This window comes from Bombina bombina, chromosome 6 (assembly GCF_027579735.1).
Source record: "Bombina bombina isolate aBomBom1 chromosome 6, aBomBom1.pri, whole genome shotgun sequence".
NCBI classification, from domain to species: domain Eukaryota; kingdom Metazoa; phylum Chordata; class Amphibia; order Anura; family Bombinatoridae; genus Bombina; species Bombina bombina.
This window is the reverse complement of record NC_069504.1, coordinates 745946084-745973055: the sequence shown is the minus strand read 5'-3', so window position 1 is coordinate 745973055 and position 26972 is coordinate 745946084. Positions and strand designations below refer to the sequence as shown.

Here is a 26972-nt window from a genome sequence, read left to right as displayed (position 1 = left end):
CAATTCCCATGGGTGCCGGTTAATTGAGAGTTTACTGTACATATGATTAATACACATACATACATACAGAAAGAAATTATGTTAAGCATAATTTATGTTTTTCTTCTTAAATGCCAAGACGGGAGGGTACAATAGGCGGCCTAGGCCTGAACCTCTACCCAATAAAAAACAGAATTTATGCTTACCTGATAAATTACTTTCTCCAACGGTGTGTCCGGTCCACGGCGTCATCCTTACTTGTGGGAATATCTCTTCCCCAACAGGAAATGGCTAAGAGTCCCAGCAAAGCTGGCCATATAGTCCCTCCTAGGCTCCGCCCACCCCAGTCATTCGACCGACGGACAGGAGGAAAAATATGGGAGAAACCATATGGTACCGTGGTGACTGTAGTTAGAGAAAATAATTCATCAGACCTGATTAAAAAACCAGGGCGGGCCGTGGACCGGACACACCGTTGGAGAAAGTAATTTATCAGGTAAGCATAAATTCTGTTTTCTCCAACATTGGTGTGTCCGGTCCACGGCGTCATCCTTACTTGTGGGAACCAATACCAAAGCTTTAGGACACGGATGAAGGGAGGGAGCAAATCAGGTTACCTAAACGGAAGGCACCACGGCTTGCAAAACCTTTCTCCCAAAAATAGCCTCCGAAGAAGCAAAAGTATCAAATTTGTAAAATTTGGCAAAAGTGTGCAGTGAAGACCAAGTCGCTGCCTTACATATCTGATCAACAGAAGCCTCGTTCTTGAAGGCCCATGTGGAAGCCACAGCCCTAGTGGAGTGAGCTGTGATTCTTTCAGGAGGCTGCCGTCCGGCAGTCTCATAAGCCAATCGGATGATGCTTTTAAGCCAAAAGGAAAGAGAGGTAGAAGTTGCCTTTTGACCTCTCCTTTTACCAGAATAGACGACAAACAGAGAAGATGTTTGTCTAAACTCTTTTGTAGCTTCTAAGTAGAATTTTAGAGCACGGACTACTTCTAAATTGTGTAGCAAACGTTCCTTCTTTGAAACTGGATTCGGACACAAAGAAGGTACAACTATCTCCTGGTTAATATTCTTGTTGGAAACAACCTTTGGAAGAAAACCAGGCTTAGTACGCAAAACAACCTTATCTGAATGGAACACCAGATAGGGTGGAGTACACTGCAGAGCAGATAACTCTGAAACTCTTCTAGCAGAAGAAATAGCAACCAAAAACAAAACTTTCCAAGATAATAACTTAATATCTATGGAATGTAGAGGTTCAAACGGAACCCCTTGAAGAACTGAAAGAACTAGATTTAGACTCCAGGGAGGAGTCAAAGGTCTGTAAACAGGCTTGAGCCTGAACAAATGCTTGAACATCTGGCACTGCTGCCAGTCGTTTGTGTAGTAAGACAGATAAAGCAGAAATCTGTCCCTTTAGAGAACTCGCAGATAATCCTTTATCCAAACCTTCTTGCAGAAAGGAAAGAATCTTAGGAATTTTTATCTTATTCCATGGGTATCCCTTGGATTCACACCAACAGATATATCTTTTCCATATTTTATGGTAAATCTTTCTAGTTACTGGTTTTCTGGCCTGAACCAGAGTATCTATCACAGAATCTGAAAACCCACGCTTTGATAGAATCAAGCGTTCAATCTCCAAGCCGTCAGCTGGAGGGAGACCAGATTTGGATGTTCGAATGGACCCTGAACAAGAAGGTCCTGTCTCAAAGGTAGCTTCCATGGTGGAACCGATGACATATTCACCAGGTCTGCATACCAAGTCCTGCGTGGCCACGCAGGAGCTATCAAGATCACTGAGGCCCTCTCCTGTTTGATCCTGGCTACCAGCCTGGGAATGAGAGGAAACGGTGGAAACACATAAGCTAGGTTGAAGGTCCAAGGTGCTACTAGTGCATCCACTAGAGTCGCCTTGGGATCCCTGGATCTGGACCCGTAGCAAGGAACCTTGAAGTTCTGCCAAGACGCCATCAGATCCATGTCTGGAATGCCCCATAATTGAGTCAACTGGGCAAAGATCTCCGGGTGGAGTTCCCACTCCCCCGGATGGAATGTCTGACGACTCAGATAATCCGCCTCCCAGTTTTCCACACCTGGGATGTGGATCGCAGATAGATGGCAGGAGTGATCCTCCGCCCATTGTATTATTTTGGTCACTTCTTTCATCGCTAGGGAACTCCTTGTTCCCCCCTGATGATTGATATACGCAACTGTCGTCATGTTGTCTGATTGGAATCTTATGAATCTGGCCTTTGCAAGCTGAGGCCAAGCCCTGAGAGCATTGAATATCGCTATTAGTTCCAGAATGTTTATCGGGAGAAGAGACTCTTCCCGAGACCATAGTCCCTGAGCTTTCAGGGATTCCCAGACCGCGCCCCAGCCCACTAGACTGGCGTCGGTCGTGACAATGACCCACTCTGGTCTGCGGAAGCTCATTCCCTGGGATAGATGGTCCAGGGTCAGCCACCAACGGAGTGAATCTCTGGTCTTCTGATCTACTTGGATCACTGGAGACAAGTCTGTATAGTCCCCATTCCACTGTTTGAGCATGCACAGTTGTAATGGTCTTAGATGAATTCGTGCAAAAGGAACTATGTCCATTGCTGCAACCATCAACCCTACTACTTCCATGCACTGAGCTATGGAAGGACGTGGAACAGAGTGAAGAACTTGACAAGCGCTTAGAAGTTTTGACTTTCTGACATCTGTCAGAAAAATCCTCATTTCTAAGGAATCTATTATTGTTCCCAAGAAGGGAACTCTTGTTGACGGAGACAGAGAACTTTTTTCTATGTTCACCTTCCATCCGTGAGATCTGAGAAAGGCCAGAACGATGTCTGTATGAGCCTTTGCTTCTGAAAGGGACGACGCTTGTATTAGAATGTCGTCCAAGTACGGTATTACTGCAATGCCCCTCGATCTTAGAACCGCTAGAAGGGACCCGAGTACCTTTGTGAAAATCCTTGGAGCAGTGGCTAATCCGAATGGGAGGGCCACAACTGGTAATGTTTGTCCAGAAAGGCGAACCTTAGAAAGTGATGATGTTCTTTGTGGATAGGAATATGTAGGTACGCATCCTTTAGATCCACGGTAGTCATAAATTGACCTTCCTGGATAGTGGGAAGAATCGTTCGAATGGTTTCCATTTTGAACGATGGTACCCTGAGAAATTTGTTTAGGATCTTTAAATCCAGAATTGGTCTTAAGGTTCCCTCTTTTTTGGGAACTACGAACAGATTTGAGTAAAATCCCATTCCTTGTTCCGTCATTGGAACAGGGTGCATCACTCCCATCTTTAACAGGTCTTCTATACAATGTAAGAACGCCTGTCTCTTTATTTGGTTTAAGGATAAGTGAGACATGTGGAACCTTCCCCTTGGGGGTAGTTCCCTGAATTCCAGAAGATAACCCTGAGAAACTATTTCTAGTGCCCAGGGATCCTGAACATCTCTTGCCCAAGCCTGAGCAAAGAGAGAGAGTCTGCCCCCTACTAGATCCGGTCCCGGATCGGGGGCTACTCCTTCATGCTGTTTTGTTAGCAGCAGCAGGCTTCTTGGCCTGCTTACCCTTGTTCCAGCCTTGCATAGGTTTCCAGGCTGGTTTGGGCTGTGAGGCATTACCCTCTTGCTTAGAGGATGCAGAACTAGAGGCCGGTCCGTTCCTGAAATTGCGAAAGGAACGAGAATTAGACTTATTCTTGGCCTTGAAAGGCCTATCTTGTGGAAGGGCGTGGCCCTTTCCCCCAGTGATGTCTGAGATAATCTCTTTCATTTCTGGCCCAAAGAGAGTTTTACCTTTGAAAGGGATGTTAAGCAATTTTGTCTTGGATGATACATCCGCTGACCAAGACTTCAGCCAAAGCGCTCTGCGCGCCACAATTGCAAACCCTGAATTTTTCGCCGCTAATCTAGCTAATTGCAAAGCGGCATCTAGAATAAAAGAGTTAGCCAACTTAAGTGCGTGAACTCTGTCCATAACCTCCTCATATGGAGTCTCTCTACTGAGCGACTTTTCTAGTTCCTCGAACCAGAACCACGCTGCTGTAGTGACAGGAACAATGCACGAAATGGGTTGTAGAAGGTAACCTTGCTGTACAAAAATCTTTTTAAGCAAACCTTCCAATTTTTTATCCATAGGATCTTTGAAAGCACAACTATCCTCGATAGGAATAGTAGTTCGCTTGTTTAGAGTAGAAACTGCCCCCTCGACCTTAGGAACTGTCTGGCATAAGTCCTTTCTGGGGTCGACCATAGGAAATAATTTCTTAAATATAGGGGGGGGGAACAAAAGGTATGCCGGGCTTCTCCCACTCCTTATTCACTATGTCCGCCACCCGCTTGGGTATAGGAAAAGCGTCGGGGTGCACCGGAACCTCTAGAAACTTGTCCATTTTGCATAATTTCTCTGGAATGACCAAGTTGTCACAATCATCCAGAGTAGATAACACCTCCTTAAGCAGTGCGCGGAGATGTTCTAATTTAAATTTAAATGTCACAACATCAGGTTCAGCTTGTTGAGAAATTTTTCCTGAATCTGAAATTTCCCCATCTGACAAAACCTCCCTCATGGCCACTTCAGATTGGTGTGAGGGTATGACAGAACAATTATCATCAGCGCCCTCCTGCTCTTCAGTGTTTAAAACAGAGCAATCGCGCTTTTTCTGATATGCAGGCATTTTGGATAAAATATTTGCTATGGAGTTATCCATTACAGCCGTCAATTGTTGCATGGTAATAAGCATTTGCGCGCTAGATGTACTAGGGGCCTCCTGCGTGGGCAAAACTGGTGTAGACACAGTAGGAGATGATGTAGTATCATGTCTACTCCCCTCATCTGAGGAATCATCTTGGGCAATTTCATTATCTGTGGCAGTACTGTCCTTACTTTGTTTGGACGCTATGGCACAATTATCACACAATTTTGAATGGGGAGACACATTGGCTTTCATACATATAGAACATAGCTTATACGAAGGCACAGACATGTTAAACAGGCTTGAACTTGTCAATAAAGCACAAAAACCGTTTTAAAACAAAACCGTTACTGTCTCTTTAAATTTTAAACAGAGCACACTTTATTACTGAATATGTGAAAAAGTATGAAGGAATCGTTCAAAATTTACCAAAATTTCACCACAGTGTCTTAAAGCATTAAAAGTATTGCATACCAATTTTCAGAGCTTTAACCCTTAAAATAACGGAACCGGAGCCGTTTACAAATTTAACCCCTATACAGTCCCAGCTACAGCCTTTGCTGTGACCTAACCAAGCCCAGAGGGGAATACGATACCAAATGACGCCTTCTAGAAACTTTTCCAAGCACTTTCAGGTCCTCACACATGCATCTGCATGTCTTGCTCTCAAAAACAACTGCGCAGTAATGGCGCGAAAATGAGGCTCAGCCTACAACTGGGAAGGCCCTCCCTGACTGGAAAAGGTGTCTAACATAGTGCCTGACGTTAAAAAAACGTTCCCCGAGTTTATAAGTGTGAATTATCAGCATAAACATGTATAAAATGTCCAAATAAAGCAATCGATTTAGCCCATAAAAGTGTCTACCAGTTTTATAGCCCATATTAAGCCCTTTATTCGGTTTGAAACTAAGAAAATGGCTTACCGGTCCCCATGAGGGGAAATGACAGCCTTCCAGCATTACACAGTCTTGTTAGAAATATGGCTAGTCATACCTTAAGCAGAAAAGTCTGCTAACTGTTTCCCCCAACTGAAGTTACTTCATCTCAACAGTCCTATGTGGAAACAGCAATCGATTTTAGTTGCTGTCTGCTAAAATCATCTTCCTCTCACAAACAGAAATCTTCATCCTTTTCTGTTTCAGAGTAAATAGTACATACCAGCACTATTTTAAAATAACAAACTCTTGATAGTAGAATAAAAAAACTACATTTAAACACCACATACTCTTAACCATCTCCGTGGAGATGTTGCCTGTGCAACGGCAAAGAGAATGACTGGGGTGGGCGGAGCCTAGGAGGGACTATATGGCCAGCTTTGCTGGGACTCTTTGCCATTTCCTGTTGGGGAAGAGATATTCCCACAAGTAAGGATGACGCCGTGGACCGGACACACCAATGTTGGAGAAAAACCTGCTTCGTCCGAAGCCGAGAAAAACTTTTAAAGGAAAAGTCCCAAGGACACTGACTCACAGCTAGTCCAGAAGCCAAACTAGAGACTGCAAACGGACTCGTCTGAGCAAACAGTCCTCCAGGAGACACCGTCGCCCAACAGACGGTCCCCCACTGCTGACCACAAATGAAGGGGACACCAGCCAAAATCCCTAAGTAGACAAGGCAAAGGAGAACCGAGGAAACCGAAAAGGTCCCCTAATACAAAAAAAAAAGAACACCTCCAAGAGTGAGCCCAGCTCACAGAGACCCAAAGGGGCCCAAACAGGGAAAGGAGGCCACACCTATACCAGGCGAAACCCGGTATAAGACCGGGCACAGAGACAGAACAGACGCCTCTCCAACATCCTGCAAGCACAAAATGCAACTGAAGAGGCAAAGTCCTCCCAGTGTCGGACCATAGAAGACCAAAGCATTTGAACATGAAAAAGTGTGTAATACACCCAGGTGAAAAAAAACCAAGTTTGAGAACACAGAGTCCATAACAGGACAACACAGAGGGTACTTGCGAGGAAGAAGAAGCAGTCACGCAAGAAACAGACCGCAAAAGCAACCCCCGGACAGAGGGCATGCTCCAGGCAACCTAAGTCGCCGGACCTGCACACAGGTCCCTAAAAAGGGGAACACAAACATCAATCAAAGCCCCCCGAGAAGGAGGGGATACCCTCAGAACCCAAAGGAAGAGTAAACCCTCTTCTGAAATCAATGGAGCAAGTTGAAAGGAAAATCTATACCCTAGCAGACTGAGCTAACAGGATAGACTCAAAGCTCACACATCCAGAGGAGACTGCGACCCAAACGCAGCGTCCTAGACTGCTCGGCCATCCTGACCTGCAGACCCACACCCAGCTGGACTAACCCAGCCTCAGGGATCCAAGACAGGGGAACAAAAGAATCCCAGAACAGGAACAGGAATGAGCACAGCCATCCCCACAGAGCACAAGTACAACCCGACTCTGAAAACAGACAAGGCCATAGACCTAAGGATCTATCAAAATAAAGACCCAACAAGACCCCAGGGGGAACCAATCCCACCTTGCCGCCTCCCATCCAGGAGAAGCCCCAAGCAAGGACTCATCTCCATAGGGAGGAGAATATATCCTAAAGAAAAGGGATAATGCTGGAAGGGCAACAACTAACCTCAAGGCCCGAAGCCACCGGCTAATGGGAAGATAAATTCCCAACACAGATGTCCTAGAAAAGGACCCCCCTACAAGTAGCTTGCCAAGCAGAGGCACAGCCAACCCATTCGCCTGCAGAGCAGGGAATCCACGGGAATGCAACCCTAAGGCGCACCAGAAATTGGACATCCAGCGCCAGCAGCTGGGTATGAACCAACAACCCTTGAGGCGCAAGCCACACAGCTAACCACCAGATGACATGGGCTACTCTGTGGCAAAGAGTAAAAAATATTCCGAAAACCTGGCCAACCATGACCAGGTCAGGTAGATGGAGCAAGGACATAGCCCATGTTCCACTACCGTGGAACACCCCGACCATCCCTGAGATCCAAGATTCCAAAACCACCCAAAACTGGTTCAGGAAAAAAGCCAAGTGAAGCTTCAGCAACCGGAAGTCTCAGGGAGAAAAACAAGCCCGGGCACCTAATAGTTCAGGCAAACCTTTACCCTAGAACTAAACACCCCAACTGGCCAAAAAGCCAGACACAAGGGATATGGATGCATATCCAGAGAATTCGGATAGCAAGAAGAACTCGAAAGCCCCAAACAAAGGAAGGAACCACCCCTAGCTAAAGTCCAACGTTCCAAGAAGCAAGGCTAGAAGTCGTATGAAGATAGTTCTCAAAGCCTCAGGACAACCAAGGGATACCTCAAGGTCAAAAACATCCTACTAGCAGGACTAGTCCCCCTATCACCTCTGCACAAGTAGAGGACACAAGGAAAAAAGGCACTAAGCCTACCCAGCTCCGGAAACCCTGAGCTAAAAAAAAACCCTGCAGGTAACAACCATCACCCGGAAACACAGATCCCTAAAAGGAGATCCAACTCACCCGGAGACAATGGATGACGACCCAAAGGTCTCTTATAACTCAGATAGACAGTACCGTCAAAGAGTAATAGCTGTATCTAGATACACTATAAACAGCTTACACGTACACCTGCAAGGTGTCAAGAGCTGCAACTGGTTTCAAACTGCAAACTTTACGCATGCTAGACAGGTATCCTGTAGAAGCTGTTGGATCAAAGCCCAAAAGGACAAATCCAGAGGCCTAAAAATGAAGGACAAACCGCTCAACTGCGGTAAGGGGCGCTAAGCTCTCCAACCCTCCACTACATGGGGAGACTAAGTTCTGATGAAATCAGATGTCAGATAAAGTGACGCAGCGGAAAAACTCCCCTGCCCGGCCATCTATGACTGAAGGCTATAAGGACTGAAACAATTCTACCCACTTTATGGACCCACAGGTCCCCTCGAATGCCTAGTGGAACATGAAAAACAATGAGAACCTGAGCACTCAGCGCTTCTACCGAACCAGCCGAGCAGAACAGCGCCACGTGTCTGAACAGCCGCAAGACCGAACGAACCCGACAGGACCAGCCTGCACCTAGGGTCCTAACCGGCAAGCTGCATAAATTCTCCCTCATAGGGGAAAAAAAAATGAAAAAAAAAGACATTTTTAACATAGGACTAACATGTCCAAAACAACTTCCAAAGAAGTAATAAAGCGTATCAATCCCAGAATGTTCCCGAAGGAAACAAAAACAAATAAAAAAAGACATCCCAGCGGATATAAATAAAATATAAGGCAACCCGGAGGTTAACGCCCAAAAAGACACAGGATTACCCGCAGGACCAGCCAAACGGAGCCCTATCTTTCAAAAACTGGGAAAGATCTCAAACAAATGACAATCAGGAGATTACTTAATCCCCACATATCTAATGAGGTGCACCATTCGAATTAGACTGAAAATCCCCATATCTGGTAACGATAGGGTCATTCAATAACTGAAAAACCATGTCTGAGCAATACGCGAAGGCGCGCAATCCTGTAACGAAAGGCACAACACTCAGGGACAGTTACACCCGCGGGGAACTGTAGAGGCCCTCCCCAAGGCCCGGGACAATAGCCAACGAGCACATTTTCAAATAAACGTCTGGACTCTGCAGACGAACAATCGCCAACATTATGTGGAAGCAAAAACGTGCTGCAACCTCCGGGTGGGGAACACGCCACCCTGCATGGAGGAATCAGAAACTGGGTTACCCGCATGTGTAGAAGTATGAATTGGTAGGGAACTCGCCTCTCGGAGGACAGGACCCCCAGAGGCGGATGGCTCAGCAGTCCCTTGATTCCCGAGCCCGAGAAAACAGACGCTCTGAAATGGCATACGGAACAAAACTGGTTAACATGTGTCAACGAGGACAACCCGGATTCATTACCAGACACAGAATCTGAATTCAAAATAGTCTCAGTAACTGAATCTGAAATTAGCACAGTCTCAGCATCAGAATCCTCCATAACTGGATAGAGGATATATAAATATGGACTAAAGTAGTAAAAACAAAAAACGGCACCCGACAACCCGAATGGCTGGGGCACTCGCCACCTCCTATGACCTGACCCCTGCGGACTAGAATAATTTCCTTCTCCACACGGTCGGGAATGCGGAAATGGAAAACGGAACCACGCCCGAACACAAGATGAACCGTACAGTCCAATAAAGCGTGCCCAACTAAAAGGCCGCGTCACTTCCAAAGGCCTCAATGTTCCAAACCACGAGCCCATAAACATCACACATAAGCAGGTTGAATCACATAATAAACATGATTATAAACCCCCCTGTTCAATAACCCCCCTCAGGAGATATTAACCCTCGATTCCAAGATACTACAAGAGACTCACTGAGACCCTTATGATAAGTTAGACCCGCAAGGTGGTAGCCTCTCGGGAAAACATTCACATTACAGTACATTGATGATAAAGTAAAATGAAACAAATCTTACCGGAATCTACGCCGTGGAACAGGAACACGGCCTTTCAAGTGTGACGGATAGTAGCATCGCCTCCGCCATGAACTTGAGAGAAGAAAGCAGGCAGCGGAGCAAAGTTCGACAACACCAATTGCTTGAGGAGCTGTTAATCTGAGTCGGGATGGTTTTCGCAGAAAGACTCTCCCTGCATCTCCGGACTCTAACTTTTATCCAAGCCCTCACTGAGAGACTGACAGGACTACTTAAAACTCCTGTCCCATCCCGAAGAGTACTACCCTCCATAAGAGACAAAAAATGGCTGCCAAGCTCCACCCACTGATGACCTCAAGATCTGGGCTGCATATTGCTTCCAATCACTAAAGGCTCACTAGTTGGATTCAACAGACTGTCAATGCTATTCAGCAGAATGCATAGATGAAGCCCAGATAGTGATGTCATTGGTGGGTGGAGCCTGGCAGCCATTTCAAACTAGCCAGAAACAATATTAATTTTAAAATAACTTTTTACCATTCCTGCTGCATGATATACCAAGGGGGGCAGGAGACTATTTGCAGTTTAATCGAAGGTAAGACTAAGATAAATAAGGTGTAGACTGTCCCTTTAAGTCCTGTTTTGTGATTTTTTTTTTATGTGACTTTCTACAATGTGAAATCTCACAATATATACACAGTAGACTACATTAATACTGTAGAGGTACTTACTACCCTCAATGCTACAGTACCATACAGTCCACTATCTGAGACTACAAATCCCACAAACTTTTGCTGCCAAATTGCTAATGAGTAAATCTTCACTTATTTTTTTCCAGCTGTTTAATTCTACTAAGCATGCTTGATAATATGGAATTCTAAACCTTTGCATCTCAGTAACCAAGTAAAGAGGTCATGGGGTATAATTCAACATGTTTGCATACTGTGTTTCTTAATGAGTTTGATTTGAAAATTTGATAATATAAAACACAGTATGTTACAAACTATTTCCTCTCTTCCTTTCTCACCTGCCCCACTCCGCACAATATTCATAGGTGCAATACTCTTCCATTCATCTAACTCAGGGTAATAACACTCAGCAGAATTTAGTCTGGTTGTTCCATCAAAGCCGCCCACTGCATAAAGGAGCCTGTTCAACACAGCCACTCCCACTCCAATTCTCCGAGCCTTCATTGGAGCTACCAGCTGCCATTCATCCTTTTCTGGGTCATACCTGTAAATAAAGGGAGCAAAAGATGTTAAACAGATAATTAAAGCTGCAGTTTCTGCTCTGGACCAGCAATGTACAGGGGTTAAACAGAGGGATTCTAATATAATGTAAAAGGAGGGACAAAGTAATAATTTCTATTCAGACCCCAGACAAATAACTAGTCCAGTACATAGTTAGAAAAACTAACCATATAATTAATGGGTAATAACCCCAACAATCAGATGTATACTGGGGGGTGCTCACTATCCTAATAATAATAATAGATATAACAAGAAAAGGAAAAAATTGGATAGTCCAGAGTACTCACACATATGTAGAATAAGGTACTAATTCACAGTGGAGGCTATTCATGACGAGTGAATAATAAAACTTAACATTTAATGAATACAATTAAAAAGTAGGAAATAACTACCAGTGTAGATATGTATAAAACTTAGGTTAAAATTCTAGGAAAGAAAAGAGCAGGCATGCCCAGGTAATAACCTTATGTGTTGTAAATATCAAAATATAGCAATACCATAAACGTACAAAATACCTATATATGACCTATAAGGGAATCTCTGGCAGGTGTGCACCCAAATTTGCTCATGGATTGCACAGAAAAAACACTATCTAGAAAAAAAGAATGACCTCAAATGAATTAACGGATCCTAGTGCAATGCTGGAGCGATGCAAATCTGTCAGAGTCCCAAGGGAAACATATAAACCGATTAACAATTGTAACAGTGTGGCAGTAACTATAATTATGCTGGAAATTACAAGGTACGGCAGCAGAGATCTTTAGAACAAGCGCCTGATGCGCATTTCGCCAAACAATGGCTTTATCAAAGGCTTATAAAGCTACCTTTGGGTGGTGAAAATTTGGATTACTACAGGGAGAGCACGGAGCAATATCCTCCTGTGAGAGCCATTGTTCCAGAGTCAGCCGAGCGGCTCAGAAGTCTCGGTCTGCCCCAATTGCACTACTGTGTGCTTTGCTAAATGCGAGTACATTTACGTATATCTTTGCTGCTGGTTGGATCCTGCCTGGTGATACTGCACTTAGAGGCGCCTCTGTATTTTTTTCCTTTCTCCAGAAAACTTCTATGAATCTGACAAGCTTTTTCAGAGATCAGCAATAGAGTCCCTTCTGAGCTTCTCGTTCTTACTACCATTGGAGCACCTGAAGAGACTTTATATACTAAAGACCTTTTTAGGATTGGTATTTACCGTATACTAAATGAACTCTATCTGAACGTATTTACATATACATGTTGTGCCAATCTACTAATCGGTGTTTACTCTAATATCGTTATTATATTCTCACAAGTTAATTGATATTGTGTAAGATATAGGCCTTGTTTAGTACAGGGAATATTGTCATATCTATTCAAGTCAAGCGCCCCCTATAATAGTATTAGAGTAATTAGCTCACCACTCTTAACGCTATTTACCTAGCAAGACTGAAGGACAGAGGTCCCAATTAGACTGTCCTGCAAGGTTGCACCTTTTTTTTTTTTTTTTTTTTTTAAATGCAGTATCATCTTTGGTAAAGATTTTTATTTCCACCATGTAAGAAAAAAAAACAACTGGAATGTCATCTGTGCAGTACTGTATTGTGCAGTCTGGTGCTTGACTTTTGCCCTTTTTCCTTAACAGATATGAGACCTATTTTTGCTAGTGGGTGGAAACTTCAGCACCCCACATTGTAGGATGCAATTTTAAACAACTTTACTTCTATTATCACGTTTCCTTCATTCTCTTGGTATCATTTGCTGAAGGAGCAGTAATGCACTACTGGCAGCCGGCTGAACACATCTAGTCAGCCAATTACAAGAGACAAATGTGTGCACCAATCACCAGCTAGCACCCACTAGTGTAGGATATGTGCATATTCTTTTTCAACAGATACCATGAGAACTACATTTGAAAATAGAAGTCAATTTAAAAGGGTATTAAAATTAAGATTTATGCAAGTTTATCATCATTGACTTACCTACCACTTTAAATAATAACACAGGACAGGCAACACAAGTGTTCAAGTTCATTTTCTGCAACTGAACACAACTGCTGTGAAAGTTTTAAAGCAGCTGTTCCCAAAAGACAGAATGTGGTTCTACAAGTAGGTTTCTAAGAACTTGGCAGTAAATCTCAACATTGTCGTCACTGGATTAGACCTAATCCTTTCTTAGGAAGAATACATTTTCTGTGAAAGTTTTTGCCCCGTCTCCCAACCGCTAGTGTAGCTTTCTGGTTTGTAGTACCACATTAACGGATAAGTGAGCAGAAGCACGCGGAAACCAACGTGTGGGAGTTATGAATAACCGACTATATATATTTGCCGCCTGTGTCAGTGCAGTGTTTAGCGCATTTGGTATGACCGTGCACAGGGGTAAAGGCATTGTTATTTCAGAGGAACATTTATTTTATTTTTATTTTTATTGCTGCCCAGCTGCCTTTGAACCTCTAGCATTGAATTGAGTGAGAATGTATTGTCAGGCCTATGGAACCCCAAAATCTACCCACCAAGATCACTTTTTGGTGAGCCAACATCACCCAGGCGCCTGAGGAATTAGAGAACTGGTCTAGATGAGGATGTGCAGCTCTAGTATAAGTTAAGTTGGACTTGTTATTAGTGTAAAAATGTAAGCAAAAAGGCAGCAGATAGTAGAAATAGTTTTTTTTGCTGATGTATTTTGCACATCTATTTTGAATCATTGTTATCATTAGCTCAGATAGAAAATTCAGTTTTAAGCAACTTTCTAATTTACTCCTATTTGAAATTTTTCTTCGTTCTCTTAGTATCTTTATTTGAAAAGCAGGAATCTAAGCTTATGAGCCAGCCCAATAAGCTTAGATTCCTGCTTTTCCAATAAAGATACTAAGAGAACGAAGAAAAAGTGATAATAGGAGTAAATTAGAAAGTTGCAAGCTCTATCTGAATCATGATAATAACAAAAAAAATTGGGTTTCATATCCCTTTTAAGGAACACTAAAGTCAAAATTAAAATTTCATGACTCAGAGCAAAACAAATAGTCCTATTTACTTTAAAGGGACAGTCAACACCAGAATTGTTTTTTTTTTAAAAGATAGATAATCCCTTAATTACCAATTCCCCAGTTTTGCATAACCAACAGTTATAATTATACACATTTTACCTCTGTAATTACCTTGTATCTAAGCCTCAGCAGACTGCCCCCTTATTTCAGTTCTTTTGACTGACTTGCATTTTAGCCAATCAGAGCTGACTCCATGGTAAATTCACGTGCATGAGCTCAATGTTATCTATATGAAACACATGAACTAATGCCCTCTAGTGGTGAAAAACTATCAAAATGCATTTAGATTAGAGGCGGCCTTCAAGATCTAAGAAATTAGCATATGAACCTCCTAGGTTTAGCTTTCAACTAAGAATACCAAGAGAACAAAGCAAAATTGGTGATAAAAGTAAATTGGAAAGTTGTTTAAAATGACATGCCCTGTCTGAATCATGAAAGCTTTTTTGGGACTTGACTGTCCCTTTAATGATCAAATTGTGTCTTTATGTGCACTCTGAGACAGTAGCTCCCACAGAGCATGAGCAAGAGTTAGTTCATTACAAATTTTGCATAATCAAAATTCTTTGAACCATATCTAACCTTGTTCTCCTTCCCACTCGTCCAGCTGTCCCTTCATTTATAGAAGCAGAACAACAACAATCAGAAGAGATGCAGATGCACACAATGCCTTCTCTCTCAGCCTTTGCTCAAGTGTCACGTCTTCAAGGGAGCATCACTTTAGCAGAGGTTGTGAGATTGCAGAGTGAGTGCACGACAAGTCTCTCTATTGTAACTAGAGCTACAGCTTCCGACAGCGCTGGGCAAATGGGGAGGAGAAAGAGAAGGAAGTATATTTCAAAGATTTTTGATTATATATGGGACTGGTTCTGTGTCCCTTTAAAAAAGGGACGTGAAACCCAATTTATTTATTTCAGGATTCAGATAAAACATACAATTTTAAACAAATTTACAATTTACTTCTATTATCAAATTTGCTTAATTTCCTTGATATCCTTTGCTGAAGGAGCACTACTGAAAGCTAGCTGAACCCATCTAGTCAGCCAATCAAAAGAGATAATATGTGCAATCACAACCTAGCTCCCACTAGTGTACATTATTTTTCAACAATGGATACCAAGAATATTAAGTACATTTGAAAATAGAAGTGAATTTATAAGTGTCTTAAAATTTTAATGTTGACATTCCTATCCCTTTAAGAAGAAGAAAAAAAAAAAAGAGAAAAAACAAACAAACATAGCAACATAGTAGAGGAGGTTGAATAAAGACTGAAGTTCATCGAGTTAAATATATACAAATCTAATATACTTACAACAAGCTCCAATTGAGTTTAAATTAATCCCACTAAAAGGTGGCCCATTTAATACAAGCAATCATATCCATTAATTTGTTTCTAGCCAGAAATGTATCAAGGGTATTGGCATTCACTACCTCCTTTGGTAATGAGTTCCACAATTTTATTGCTCTTACAGTGAAAAAACATTTCAGTTGCAGGAGATTAAATCTCCTTTCCTCCAACCTTAAAATTGGGACCTTTGACACAGACAGACAATTTTCTTGGAATAAACAGAGCTTCTGACATCTCTGTATATTCAGCGCTACGGAATTTGGCGGCGCTATACACATAAAATTATAAAAATAATAATGGGCCTTGAATATATTTATATGAAGTAATCATGTCACCTCTCAAGCGCTTTTTTTTTTATATAGAGAAAACAGACCCAGTTTGGCTAGCCTAACCTCATAGCTTAAATTCTCCATTCCCCTTATTAGCTTTGTGGCCCTTATCTGAACTTTTTATAGTTCTGCAATATCTTGTTTTGCAATTGGTCCCGAGAACTGCACTCCATACTCAAGGTGAGATCTTACCAGGGATTTATATAGTCACAGAATTATGCTTTCCTCCCTTGAATTAATGTCTCTTTTAATACATGCTAGTATCTTATTAGCCTTTGAAGCCGCTGCCCTGCATTGTGCACCCATCTTTAGCTTGTTATCTATAACTACTCCCAAATCCATTTCCTCCTCTGTTTGGCTAAGCTTTGTCCCATTTAAATAATACATTGCCTGCTTATTTTTAATTCCAAAATGTAGAACCTTGCATTTTCCTGTATTAAATCTCATTTTGCATTTACCTGCCCATAATTCTAATTTTTGCAGATCCCTTTGTACCGAAAGTTCATCCTGCTCTGACCTAATGACCTTACTTAGCTTAGTATCATCTGCAAAAATAGAGATGTTGCTATTTAATCCTAGCTCCAAATCATTAATAAAAATATTTAAAAGAACAGGGCCCAGTACTCAGGGCCGGACTGGGAATAAAAACCAGCCCTGGAAAAATATGAAGACCAGCCTTATTTTTCGATGAGTCAGTAGATTGCACATGCTCCATTTTTCTCAAAGGGTATTACTGGGATACTCCTTCCTCCAAAGTTTCTTCAGAATTACATTATATTACTTTGCATTAAATAAAAATGCCAAATTGATGCTATATAGGCACCCTACAACCCAATTGCATTCATTAAGCACCCCTTTAAATTGAAGCTTTCCAGCCCCAGCTGCTGCAGCCCACCGGGAAATTTCCTGGTATCCTGGTAGGCCAATCCGGCCCTGCCAGTACTGATCCCTGGGGGACTCCACGGATTACCTTTGTCCAATCTGAGTATGAGCCATTTACTACTACTAGTTGCTCCATATCTTTTATCCAGTTATTTATCCATGAGCTAACATTTTCAGCTATTCCCAGTCAATAAATTGTCTGCATTAATCTCTCATGTGTCTTTGCAAAATCTAAAAGTATATCACATCAACTGATTCTCCTTTATCTATATTTTTTCTTACTTCCTCATAGAATCTAATTAGATTAGTTTGACATGATCTATTTCTCATAAAACCATGATGATTTGAACTCATAATCTTGTTTACACTAATATGCTCATCAGTATGATCCCTTGTAATCCCTTCAAATATCTTCCTCACTATTGCTGTCAGACTAACTGGTCTATAGCTTCCTGGATCATCCCTGCTTCCCTTTTTGAAGAGTGGCACCACATCAGCTTTATGCCAATCTTGGGGTACTATGCCTGAGGATAATCAAAAATTAAGAGAATAGGTTTGTCTATAATAGTGCTAAATTCCAGTAACACCCTTGGGTGTATTCCATCTGGACCTGATATCCTCTAGACATAACCCAGTTAATGGTATGGGCTGGCATGTTCCAAAGTATCCTCCATTGGTTCCTCTCTTGTGTATACTGAAGAAAATAACTGGTTTAGTACCTCAGCCTTCTCCCTATCACTGTTTATCATGCTATCCTCCACGCATTTTAATGTACTTATATTGTACTATTTTTTGCTATTTATGTACTTAAAGAACCTTTTAGGGTTAGACTTAGAATCCTTTGCAATTAATCTTTCATTTTCAATTATGGCTAATTTGATTGCTTTTTTGCAAAACTAGTTGTAGTTTTTTGCATGCTTTGTTACATTCCTTATAAATATGGTATGTTGAGTCTGTACTATTTTCTTTTTATAATTTAAATGCCTTACGTTTTTTCCTAATTTCTCTTAACACATTTTTATTTAGTCACATTGGTTTGGATTTTTTATTTTTATAACCATATGGTATTTGTTGCTGTGTATATTTATTTAACAAAGTTTTAAATGTTATCCATTTATCCTCTGTATTTTTATTAGAGAATACTTTGGCTCAACAACATCATTTTATGTCTAGCATAACTTCAGCCCTTTAGCTTTCAGTCTTACATACTTCTTGCCAGTTCTTAAAAACATTTTCATATACATTTTGAAAAATTTAAAAATACCCACAGTTTAATCACATACAAGTAAACAAAGAGATAATCACCTGGTCCTCTAAATATATTCAATTCCATAGATTAAACCAGGGCTCGACAAACACAGGAGCCTGGTAGGCACTGGCTCCTAGACTTTTACACCTGGCTCCTAACTTTTTGGGTTATTCTCCATATGTCTATATACAAATCCAACGGTCTGGCTCCTAAAAATATGCTTGGCTCCTAAATATTCTTACTGGCTCCTAATTTTTAAACGCATTTGTCAAGCACTGGATTAAACCATGGTGCACTAACCTTTTTTCAAGCAGTGTGCCAAAGAAATATTGTGAAGTGACCTGTGTACCAGCCTTACTTTATGAATCAGGTCTAATTTATAAAGAATATTTATAATTGAACAAATATAAGAGAAGACACCTGAGGCTGCAGCCCCTTCGGACAGCTCCATATCAGACTCTTGTTCTATATTTGCCCACATTAGAACCCTTGCATGCAACCCCTCTGTCAGCCATATACTCATATCAGACCACAGCCCAAGGTAACACAGCACCTATGCAAGTCCAATACCGTTCCATTTGTTAAAAGGGACATTAAACGCTAAATAAATGCTAGATAGAATGAGGCATTCAATGAAAATATTAGTCTGAGATTAACATGTAGATGTATTTTTTAAAGTTTAATTAGTTGTTTAAATATTATAGTAGGAGTACACTGTCCCTTTAAGCTTTGAATATAACAGCCAGATAAAAAGTTGAGTCTGTGCAGTTACCTGAAAAGAAAAATGCTGCCCAACCGCATAAATACCCCACATGAAGCTGCAGAGTATGTGTCAAATGGTGATGTAAAGGAACTCATGAAGCAGGATACCGTACAGAGGTACAAATCCTGATGACAAGTGGGAACAGAAGGCAGAGAGGTGACCACTGGGAAAGCTCAACACCACCCGGCCATCAGCAACTGTATTTATACACCAGGTCCTCAGCATTGTGACACTACAAAGGCCAGGTCAGCCACAACAGCTAACCGAGTCCCCAGCAGACTGAGACTGCAAGGTCCAAGACAGACTAAATAGCACAGTGTTTTAACAGCTCATTATGTATCTGTCTTCTGCTTCCAACGAAACCCGGATCTCCTGTCTTTACCGCACACTGCAACTGCTTACAATCCCCTTAAAGCAGTGTTTCCCAAACCCAGTCCTCAGGACCCTTACTCAAGCCAAGCCAAATATTTATTATATCTTAACTAGAGCACAGGTGAAAGAATCAGCTGATGGGCAAGTTGATTGTTTCACCTGTGCTTTAGTTAAGATATAATGAATATCTGGCTTGAGTAAGGGTCCTGAGGCCTGGGTTTGGGAAACACTGCCTTAAAGGGACACTCAAGCCAAAATAAACTTGATAAATAATTCAGATAGAGTATGAGGTTTTAAGACACTTTCCAATTTACTTACATTATCACATTTTCTGGAGAACAAGATCCTACTGAGCATGAGCACAAGCTCACAGGGTATACGCATACTAGTCTGTGAATGGCTGATGTCTGTCACATGATACAGGGGGCCAGAAAATGGAAGAAAAAAAATAAGTCCGAAAAAAAATCTACTGCTTATTTGAGTAAGTGCTATTGCATTGTCTTTTTATTATGTACTTCTACTGCATTGAGTGGTCTTTTAAGCACACTTACAACCAGCATGAGCACTCTCTACCCCCCGTCAGATACCTGAAAAATGATATGCCCCTCTCCTCCCATTGCTAACTACAATTACCAGCATGATTTAGCTACAACGTAAGAATAGTGCCAGACAGTATAGACCAGAGAGAGCAATGCCAGGGACCACTAGGCGCCAAACCCAATTTTTGAAGTGCAGAGATTTGTCAAGCCTTGGGGTAGTGAATGACCACCTTTTATATATTTGTCTTGAGGAAGAAATAAACTTTGGATTTTTTTAAAATCACTTTTTCTTGTGTGACTTGCCTCTCGCTTTCATTTATATCAGTTTCCCAAGCTGGTGGTTTGGTCTCTTTCAAGCACTGTGCATGGGGGGGGTGAAGAGGAGAGGAGTGCTGTGCCTGGTCAAAACATAAAATTATGCTTACCTGATAATTTCATTTCCATCTGTATGAGGAGAGTCCACAGCTTATTTCATTACTTGTGGGAAATACAGAACCTGGCCACCAGGAGGAGGCAAAGACACCCCAGCCAAAGGCTTAAATACCTCCCCTCATCCCCCAGTCATTGTGCCGAGGGAACAAGGAACAGTAGGAGAAATATCAGGGTATAAATGGTGCCAGAAGAAAAACAAAATAAATTTAGGTCCGCCCAACGGAGAACCGGGTGGGAGCCGTGGACTCTCCTCGTACAGATGGAAATTAAATGATCAGATAAGCATAATTTATGTTTTCCATCTTAATACGAGGAGAGTCCACGGCTTCATTCATTACTTGTGGGAAACAAATACCCAAGCTCTAGAGGACACTGAATGAAAACAGGAGGGGAAAAAAAAAAAAAAAAAAAAAAAGGTTTTTGCAGACTAGGGTCCGCCACCCTTTCTCCCACAAAGCAAACAAAAACTTATGTAAGGAGGACCAGGTAGCTGCCTTACAAATCTGCTCCATAGAGGCCTCATTCTTGAAGGCCCAAGAAGAAGCCACAGCTCTAGTTGAGTGAGCCGTAATCCTCTGAGGAGGTTTAAGTTCTGCTGCCTCATAACCCAGGTGAATCATCCTCCTCTGCCAAAAAGATAGGGAAGTGGAAGAAGCCTTCTGCCCTATGCACTTCCCCGAATTGACAACAAATAGCGCTGAAGTCTGTCTGAAATCCTTCGTAGCCTGAAGATAAAATTTCAAAGCTCGAACCACATCCAAGTTATGAAGTAACCGTTCTTTTGAAGAAGGGTTAGGACACAAGGAAGGAACTACAATCTTCTGATTAATGTTGCGATCAGACACAATCTTCGGGAGAAATCCCAACGCAGTGCGAAGGACAGCCTTATCGGCATGAAAAACCAGGTAAGGAGGTTCACATTGCAAGGCCGCCAACTCACAAACTCTGCGTGTCGAAGCAATAGCTAGTAGAAAAAGAACCTTCCAAGACAGTATCTTAATATCTAGAGAATGCATAGGCTCAAACCGAGCCGTCTGTAATACCCTAAGAACCAGATAAAAACTCCCAGGAGGAGCAGAATATCTAAATACAGGCCTGATCCTGGATAGAGCCGGAACAAAAGACTGTATATCAGGAAGCTCAGCGAGCTTCTTGTGTAACACAGATAGAGCCGAAATCTGTCCCCTTAAGGAACTGGCGGCTAGTCCCTTCTCCAAACCATCCTGGAAGAAGGAAAGTATCCTAGATACCATGACTTTAAGACAAGAATATCCACAAGTCCAACACCAGAGTAAGTAGGTCCTCCACACCTTATGATAGATGCGTCGGGTGATCGGCTTCCTGGCTTGAATGAGAGTATCAATCACACTCTCAGAAAACCCTCTCCTGGCTAAGACTAGGAGTCCAATCTCCACGCAGTCAGCCTCAGAGAATCTAGATATTAATGTACAAAGGGGCCCTGTACCAGCAGATCCCTGCGACAAGGCAACCTCCATGGAGGAGATGATGACATCCCCACCAGATCTGCAAACCACATCCTCAGCGGCCACGACGGAGCAATCAGAATAGTTGATGCGGGCCACTACTCGAGGTAGAAGTGGTAACGGTGGAAATATGTAGACTAGGTTGAATCCCCCAAGGCACTGTCCTCATAAACCTCATCAAGCTTAGGAATATAAGGTTCCTCCGGTAACTTTGGTTCCGGAACCTCTAGCATAGCCAACACCTTTTAATAAAAAGCGTAACTGCTCCATCTTGAACCTAAAGTCTGGTTCCTCCACAGGCGGGAGGTTTAGAGGCCGCAGATTCCGACCCAGAGAAAGAGTCCTCCGAAGTATCGGAGTCTTCTGCCTCAGCGGATAATCTAGTCTCAGATACATCAAATAGAGTAGATGACCCCTGGGAGGGATAGCAATGTTTAACCCTTCACTTGCGCTTAGCGGTGCAAGGTAAAGCACTGAAGGCTGCAGACACCGCCGTTTGCAACTGATCTGCAAAATCTGGCGGCCACAGGGCCCTTCCCGCAGGAGGATTAGTAGTGCACTGGGGAGCTGCATGTGTAAACGGAGATGATTTTAGGGAACGCACCTCGCGGGACGGAGACCCCTCAGAGATGGACGGCTCAGTGGTACTAAACATATTGGGTTTTTTTTAAGATATCACTATTTTATCAAAGGCATGTGGAACATAGTTGAGCAGGCGGATATACCGTAGCCGCCTCACAATTAACACAGGCATTAGATTAGGCCATGCAGGACCGCCCCTGCAGACGAGAAAAAGCTCACCAACTAAACAGGCTGGACAGTAATCAAAATGACGGAAGAACCTGACTGTTCACACATTGCCAGAGCCACAGCTCACACATATTGCAGCTAAAAACACAATAAAACAATCATGTATAAATCCCCCCCCCTGTTCAATAATCACCTTCCGGAGATATTAACCCTTGATTCTATACAGATAAAAGGAATCACGCTGTGACCCTGTCTTCTTGAATTATCATTACAGGTATAAAAATGTAAACGATCTTGCAAGAATCTACGCTGTGGAACAGGAACACGGCCTCTCAAGTTTGACAGTGTTGTAGCATTGCTCCTGACATGGACTTGAGTGATAGAAAGCAGGCAGTGAAACTCGCCAACACTGATTGCTTAAGGAGCTGTTAATACGAGTCTGGATGGTTTTGCAGAAAGACTCTCCCTGCATCTCCAGACCCTAACATTTGTTAATGCTCTCAGTGAGAGGCTGACAGGACTACTTAAAACTCCATTCCCATTTCGAAGCGTACTACCCTCCATAAGAGACTACTCCGAATCTTCCGACACTTCTCTGCCATCCTCCTGAGACGAAAGGCAAAGAATGACTGGGGGATGAGGGGAGTGGGGGAGGTATTTAAGCCTTTGGCTGGGGTGTCTTTGCCTCCTTCTGGTGGCCAGGTTCTGTATTTCCTACAAGTAGTGAAAGAAGCCGTGGACTCTCCTCATATTAAGATGGAAATGTGACAAGTAGTCTGCTAATGTATGGGACAAAAAAAAAAAAAAACGTGCAACAGCAAAATGATTATCTCTGGTGATTCCCATTAGTATAGCACTCCACTTGCTATCAAAGGTACTCTATGGGCAAAATACTGCATAAATGCTGTAGGTCAACATTTCTCAAATCCAGCCCCCAAGTACCCCTAACAGGCTAGAGTTTCATGATATATTAACTAGATCACAGAAGAAATAATCAGCTGATCAGTAACCATGGTTAATCTATCATGAAAATCTGACCTGTTAGGGTTACTTGTAGACCAGCATTGAGAAACACTATTGTAGGTTGCCAAACCCTAGTATAAAACTGAAAGTGAAAATGTGGAAGACAATACTGGCATACTAAAGCACACACATAGCCTGTATGGAAGGAAGGAAGGATATGTGTATCTGTATAAACAGAGATAGTGGCGCTGCCAATATATACAAAACCTGGCTATAAAGTGGAAGGCCGGTACTGCCCACATTCTTTGTAAGCAAAAGGGTGTGTGAAGACCAAATTACTGCCCATTATGTATATTTATAATCAATGTAAAACGTCAAGAACTGTAAAGGAAGGCTTTAACCTCCCACGGGTTATATGGAAAAATACAAAATTATAAAAACACACCTGCTACACATTGCACATAAAAGAAATGTGAACAAAAAAAAAAAAAAGAAGATTTAAAAATAAATTGCCTGTCCTTACTGTGCTATCATTATATGCACAGAAAGAAGAATTAAAAATAAAAATTAGTTAAAAAGGATACAAAGCCCTTTCATGGTTCAGTCAGTGCATAAAGTGATTGTAAACTTTAAATATGTGCTGGCTACTATATAAAATCACTAGAAAAAAAAAAAAAAAAAAAAAAAAAAAAGGAGGGGCACTTTCATGGATTACATTTATTTTTAAGACACTTAAAAAAAATAAAAAAAAAAATAAGCCGTTATGGCTAAATAAAAATGTGTTAAAAGAAATTAGGAAAAAACGTAGGGCATTTAAATTATTAAAAGAAAATAGTACAGACTCAGCATACAATATTTATAAGGAATGTAACAAAGCATGCAAAAAAGCAATCAAATTAGCCAAAATTGAAAATGAAAAATTAATTGCCAAGGATTCTAAGTCTAACCCTAAAAGGTTCTTTAAGTACATAAATAGTAAAAAATCTAAGAAGGATAATATAGGTACATTAAAATGTGTGGAGGGTAGCATGATAAATAATGACAGGGAAAAGGCTGAGGTACTAAACCAGTTTTTTTCTTCAGTATACACAAGAGAGGAACCATTGAATGATACTTTCGAACAGAATAGAACATGCCAGTCCATACCACTAACTGGGTTTTGTTTAGAGGATATCAGGAAAAAACTAAAAAATATTAAGGTAAATAAAACTCCAGGCCCAGATGGAATACACCCAAGGGTGTTAAGTGAACTTAGCACTGTTATAGACAAACCTTTACTCTTAATTTTTCAAGACTCATTATCCTCAGGCATGGTACCCCAGGATTGGCGTAAAGCTGATGTGGTGCCACTCTTCAAAAAGGGAAGCAGGGATGATCCAGGAAGCTATAGACCAGTTAGTCTGACATCAATAGTGGGGAAGATATTTGAAGGGATTATAAGGGATTATATTGATGAGCATATTCGTGTAAACAAGATTATGAGTTCTAATCAGCATGGCTTTAGGAGAAATAGATCATGTCAAACTAATCTAATTAGATTCTACGAGGAAGTAAGTAAAAATATAGATAAAGGGGAATCAGTTGATGTGATATACTTAGATTTTGCAAAGGCATTTGATACAGTGCCACATGAGAGATTAATGCACAAAATTAAGGGACTGGGAATAGCTGAAAATGTTAGCTCATGGATAAATAACTGGATAAAAGATAGGGAGCAACGAGTAGCAGTAAATGGATCATACTCAGATTGGACAAAGGTAATCAGTGGCGTCCCCCAGGGATCAGTACTGGGCCCTGTTCTTTTTAATATTTTTATAAATGACTTGGAGCAAGGATTAAATAGCGACATCTCTATTTTTGCAGATGATACTAAGTTAAGTAAGGTCATTAGGTCAGAGCAGGATGAACTCTCTTTGCAAAGGGATTTGCTAAAATTAGAACTATGGGCAAGTGAATGGAAAATGAGATTTAATACGGAAAAATGTAAGGTTCTACATTTTGGAAGTAAAAATAAGCAGGCTATGTATTTTTTAAATGGGACAAGACTTAGCCAAACACAGGAGGAAAGGGATTTGGGAGTAGTAATAGATAACAAGCTAAATATGAGTGCACAATGCAGGGCAGCGGCTTCAAAGGCTAATAAGATACTAGCATGTATTAAAAGAGGCATTGATTCAAGGGAGGAAAGCATAATTCTGTCATTATATAAAGCCCTGGTAAGACCTCACCTTGAGTTTGGAGTGCAGTTCTGGGGACCGATTGCTAAAAAAAAGATATTGCAGAACTAGAAAAAGTTCAGAGAAGGGCCACAAAGCTAATAAGGGGATTGGAGAAATTAACATATGAGGAGAGGCTAGCCAAACTGGGTCTGTTCTCTTTAGAAAAAAGGCGCTTGAGAGGTGACATGATTACTTTATATAAATATATTCAAGGCCCATATACAGAGATGGCAGAAGCTCTTTTTATTCCAAGAAAATTGGTTCTGACAAGAGGTCATAATTTAAGGTTGGAGGAAAGGAGATTTAATCTCCTGCAACGGAAACGTTTTTTCACTGTAAGAGCAATACAATTGTGGAACTCATTACCAAAGGAGGTAGTGAATGCCAATACCATAGATACATTTAAAAATAGTCTGGATACATTTCTGTATATAAACAAAATTCATGGATATGATTGCTAGTATTAAATGGGTCACATTTTAATGGGGTTATTTAAGCTTAACTGGAGCTTTTTGTAAGTATTTTAGATTTGTATAGGTTGAACTCGATGGACTTCAGTCTTTTTTCAACCTTATCTACTATGTTACTATGTTATGTTACTTAATTTCTAAAATATTTACCATTTAGAGGTGGTAAACATTGCACCGTTCCTCCTCCCCCATCTCCTACTTTATTTAGCTAAGAGATGACGAATACGGCTTCATCCAATCGTTGCGTGCTTCAAAAGTTTGGTGCCAAGTGGGACAAACAACTATTGGATGAAGCCGTCTTAAAAAAGATTTAATGAATGAAAAGTGCCTGTGTTTTTAATAATAATTTTATATACTATGCAGAAAATAAAAGTTTCCAATGTAAAGGGATATTCTGCTACATGAATGAGATGCTCTAATTCCTAACTAACTATCTGATTAACCACCAGAAAGGTGTCCTGCTTAAAAACCCCAACACATTCCCGTTCCTGAGTGGGACATAGCAAGTGAGCCAATTATGAACAGCATACAAAGATATTTGCCAATCACCAGCCATGTTCTGCTCTGGAGTTAAAATGTGTCAGCTATGTAATCGCAAGTGAGGGACAATAATGAAAAGAAAAAAAAAAAATATGACAAGCTATAATTAAGTAAAGCAAGTCAATTTAATATTTGAATGTCCATTTAAAGGAACATTAAATCCACATTTTTTTTAGAGAATACAATTTTAAACAACATTTCAATATACTTCTATTATCTAATTTGCTTTAATCTTTAGATATCCTTTGTTGAAGAAATAGCAATGCACATGGATGAGCCAATCACACAAAGCACCTTTGTGCTGCCATCAGCA

The 26972-nt window shown here is 41.3% G+C and overlaps 1 protein-coding gene across 1 annotated transcript in view; it reads right to left on the bottom strand.

Moving 5' to 3' along the window:
• The window catches only part of KEAP1 (kelch like ECH associated protein 1), a 96096-nt gene that overhangs the window by 57391 nt on the left and 11733 nt on the right, over positions 1 to 26972 (bottom strand). Inside the window, exon 4 of the mRNA XM_053718009.1 lies at positions 11081 to 11286. Within this exon, the coding sequence (XP_053573984.1) occupies positions 11081 to 11286 (206 nt within the window). The remainder of the gene's footprint in view (positions 1 to 11080; positions 11287 to 26972) is intronic.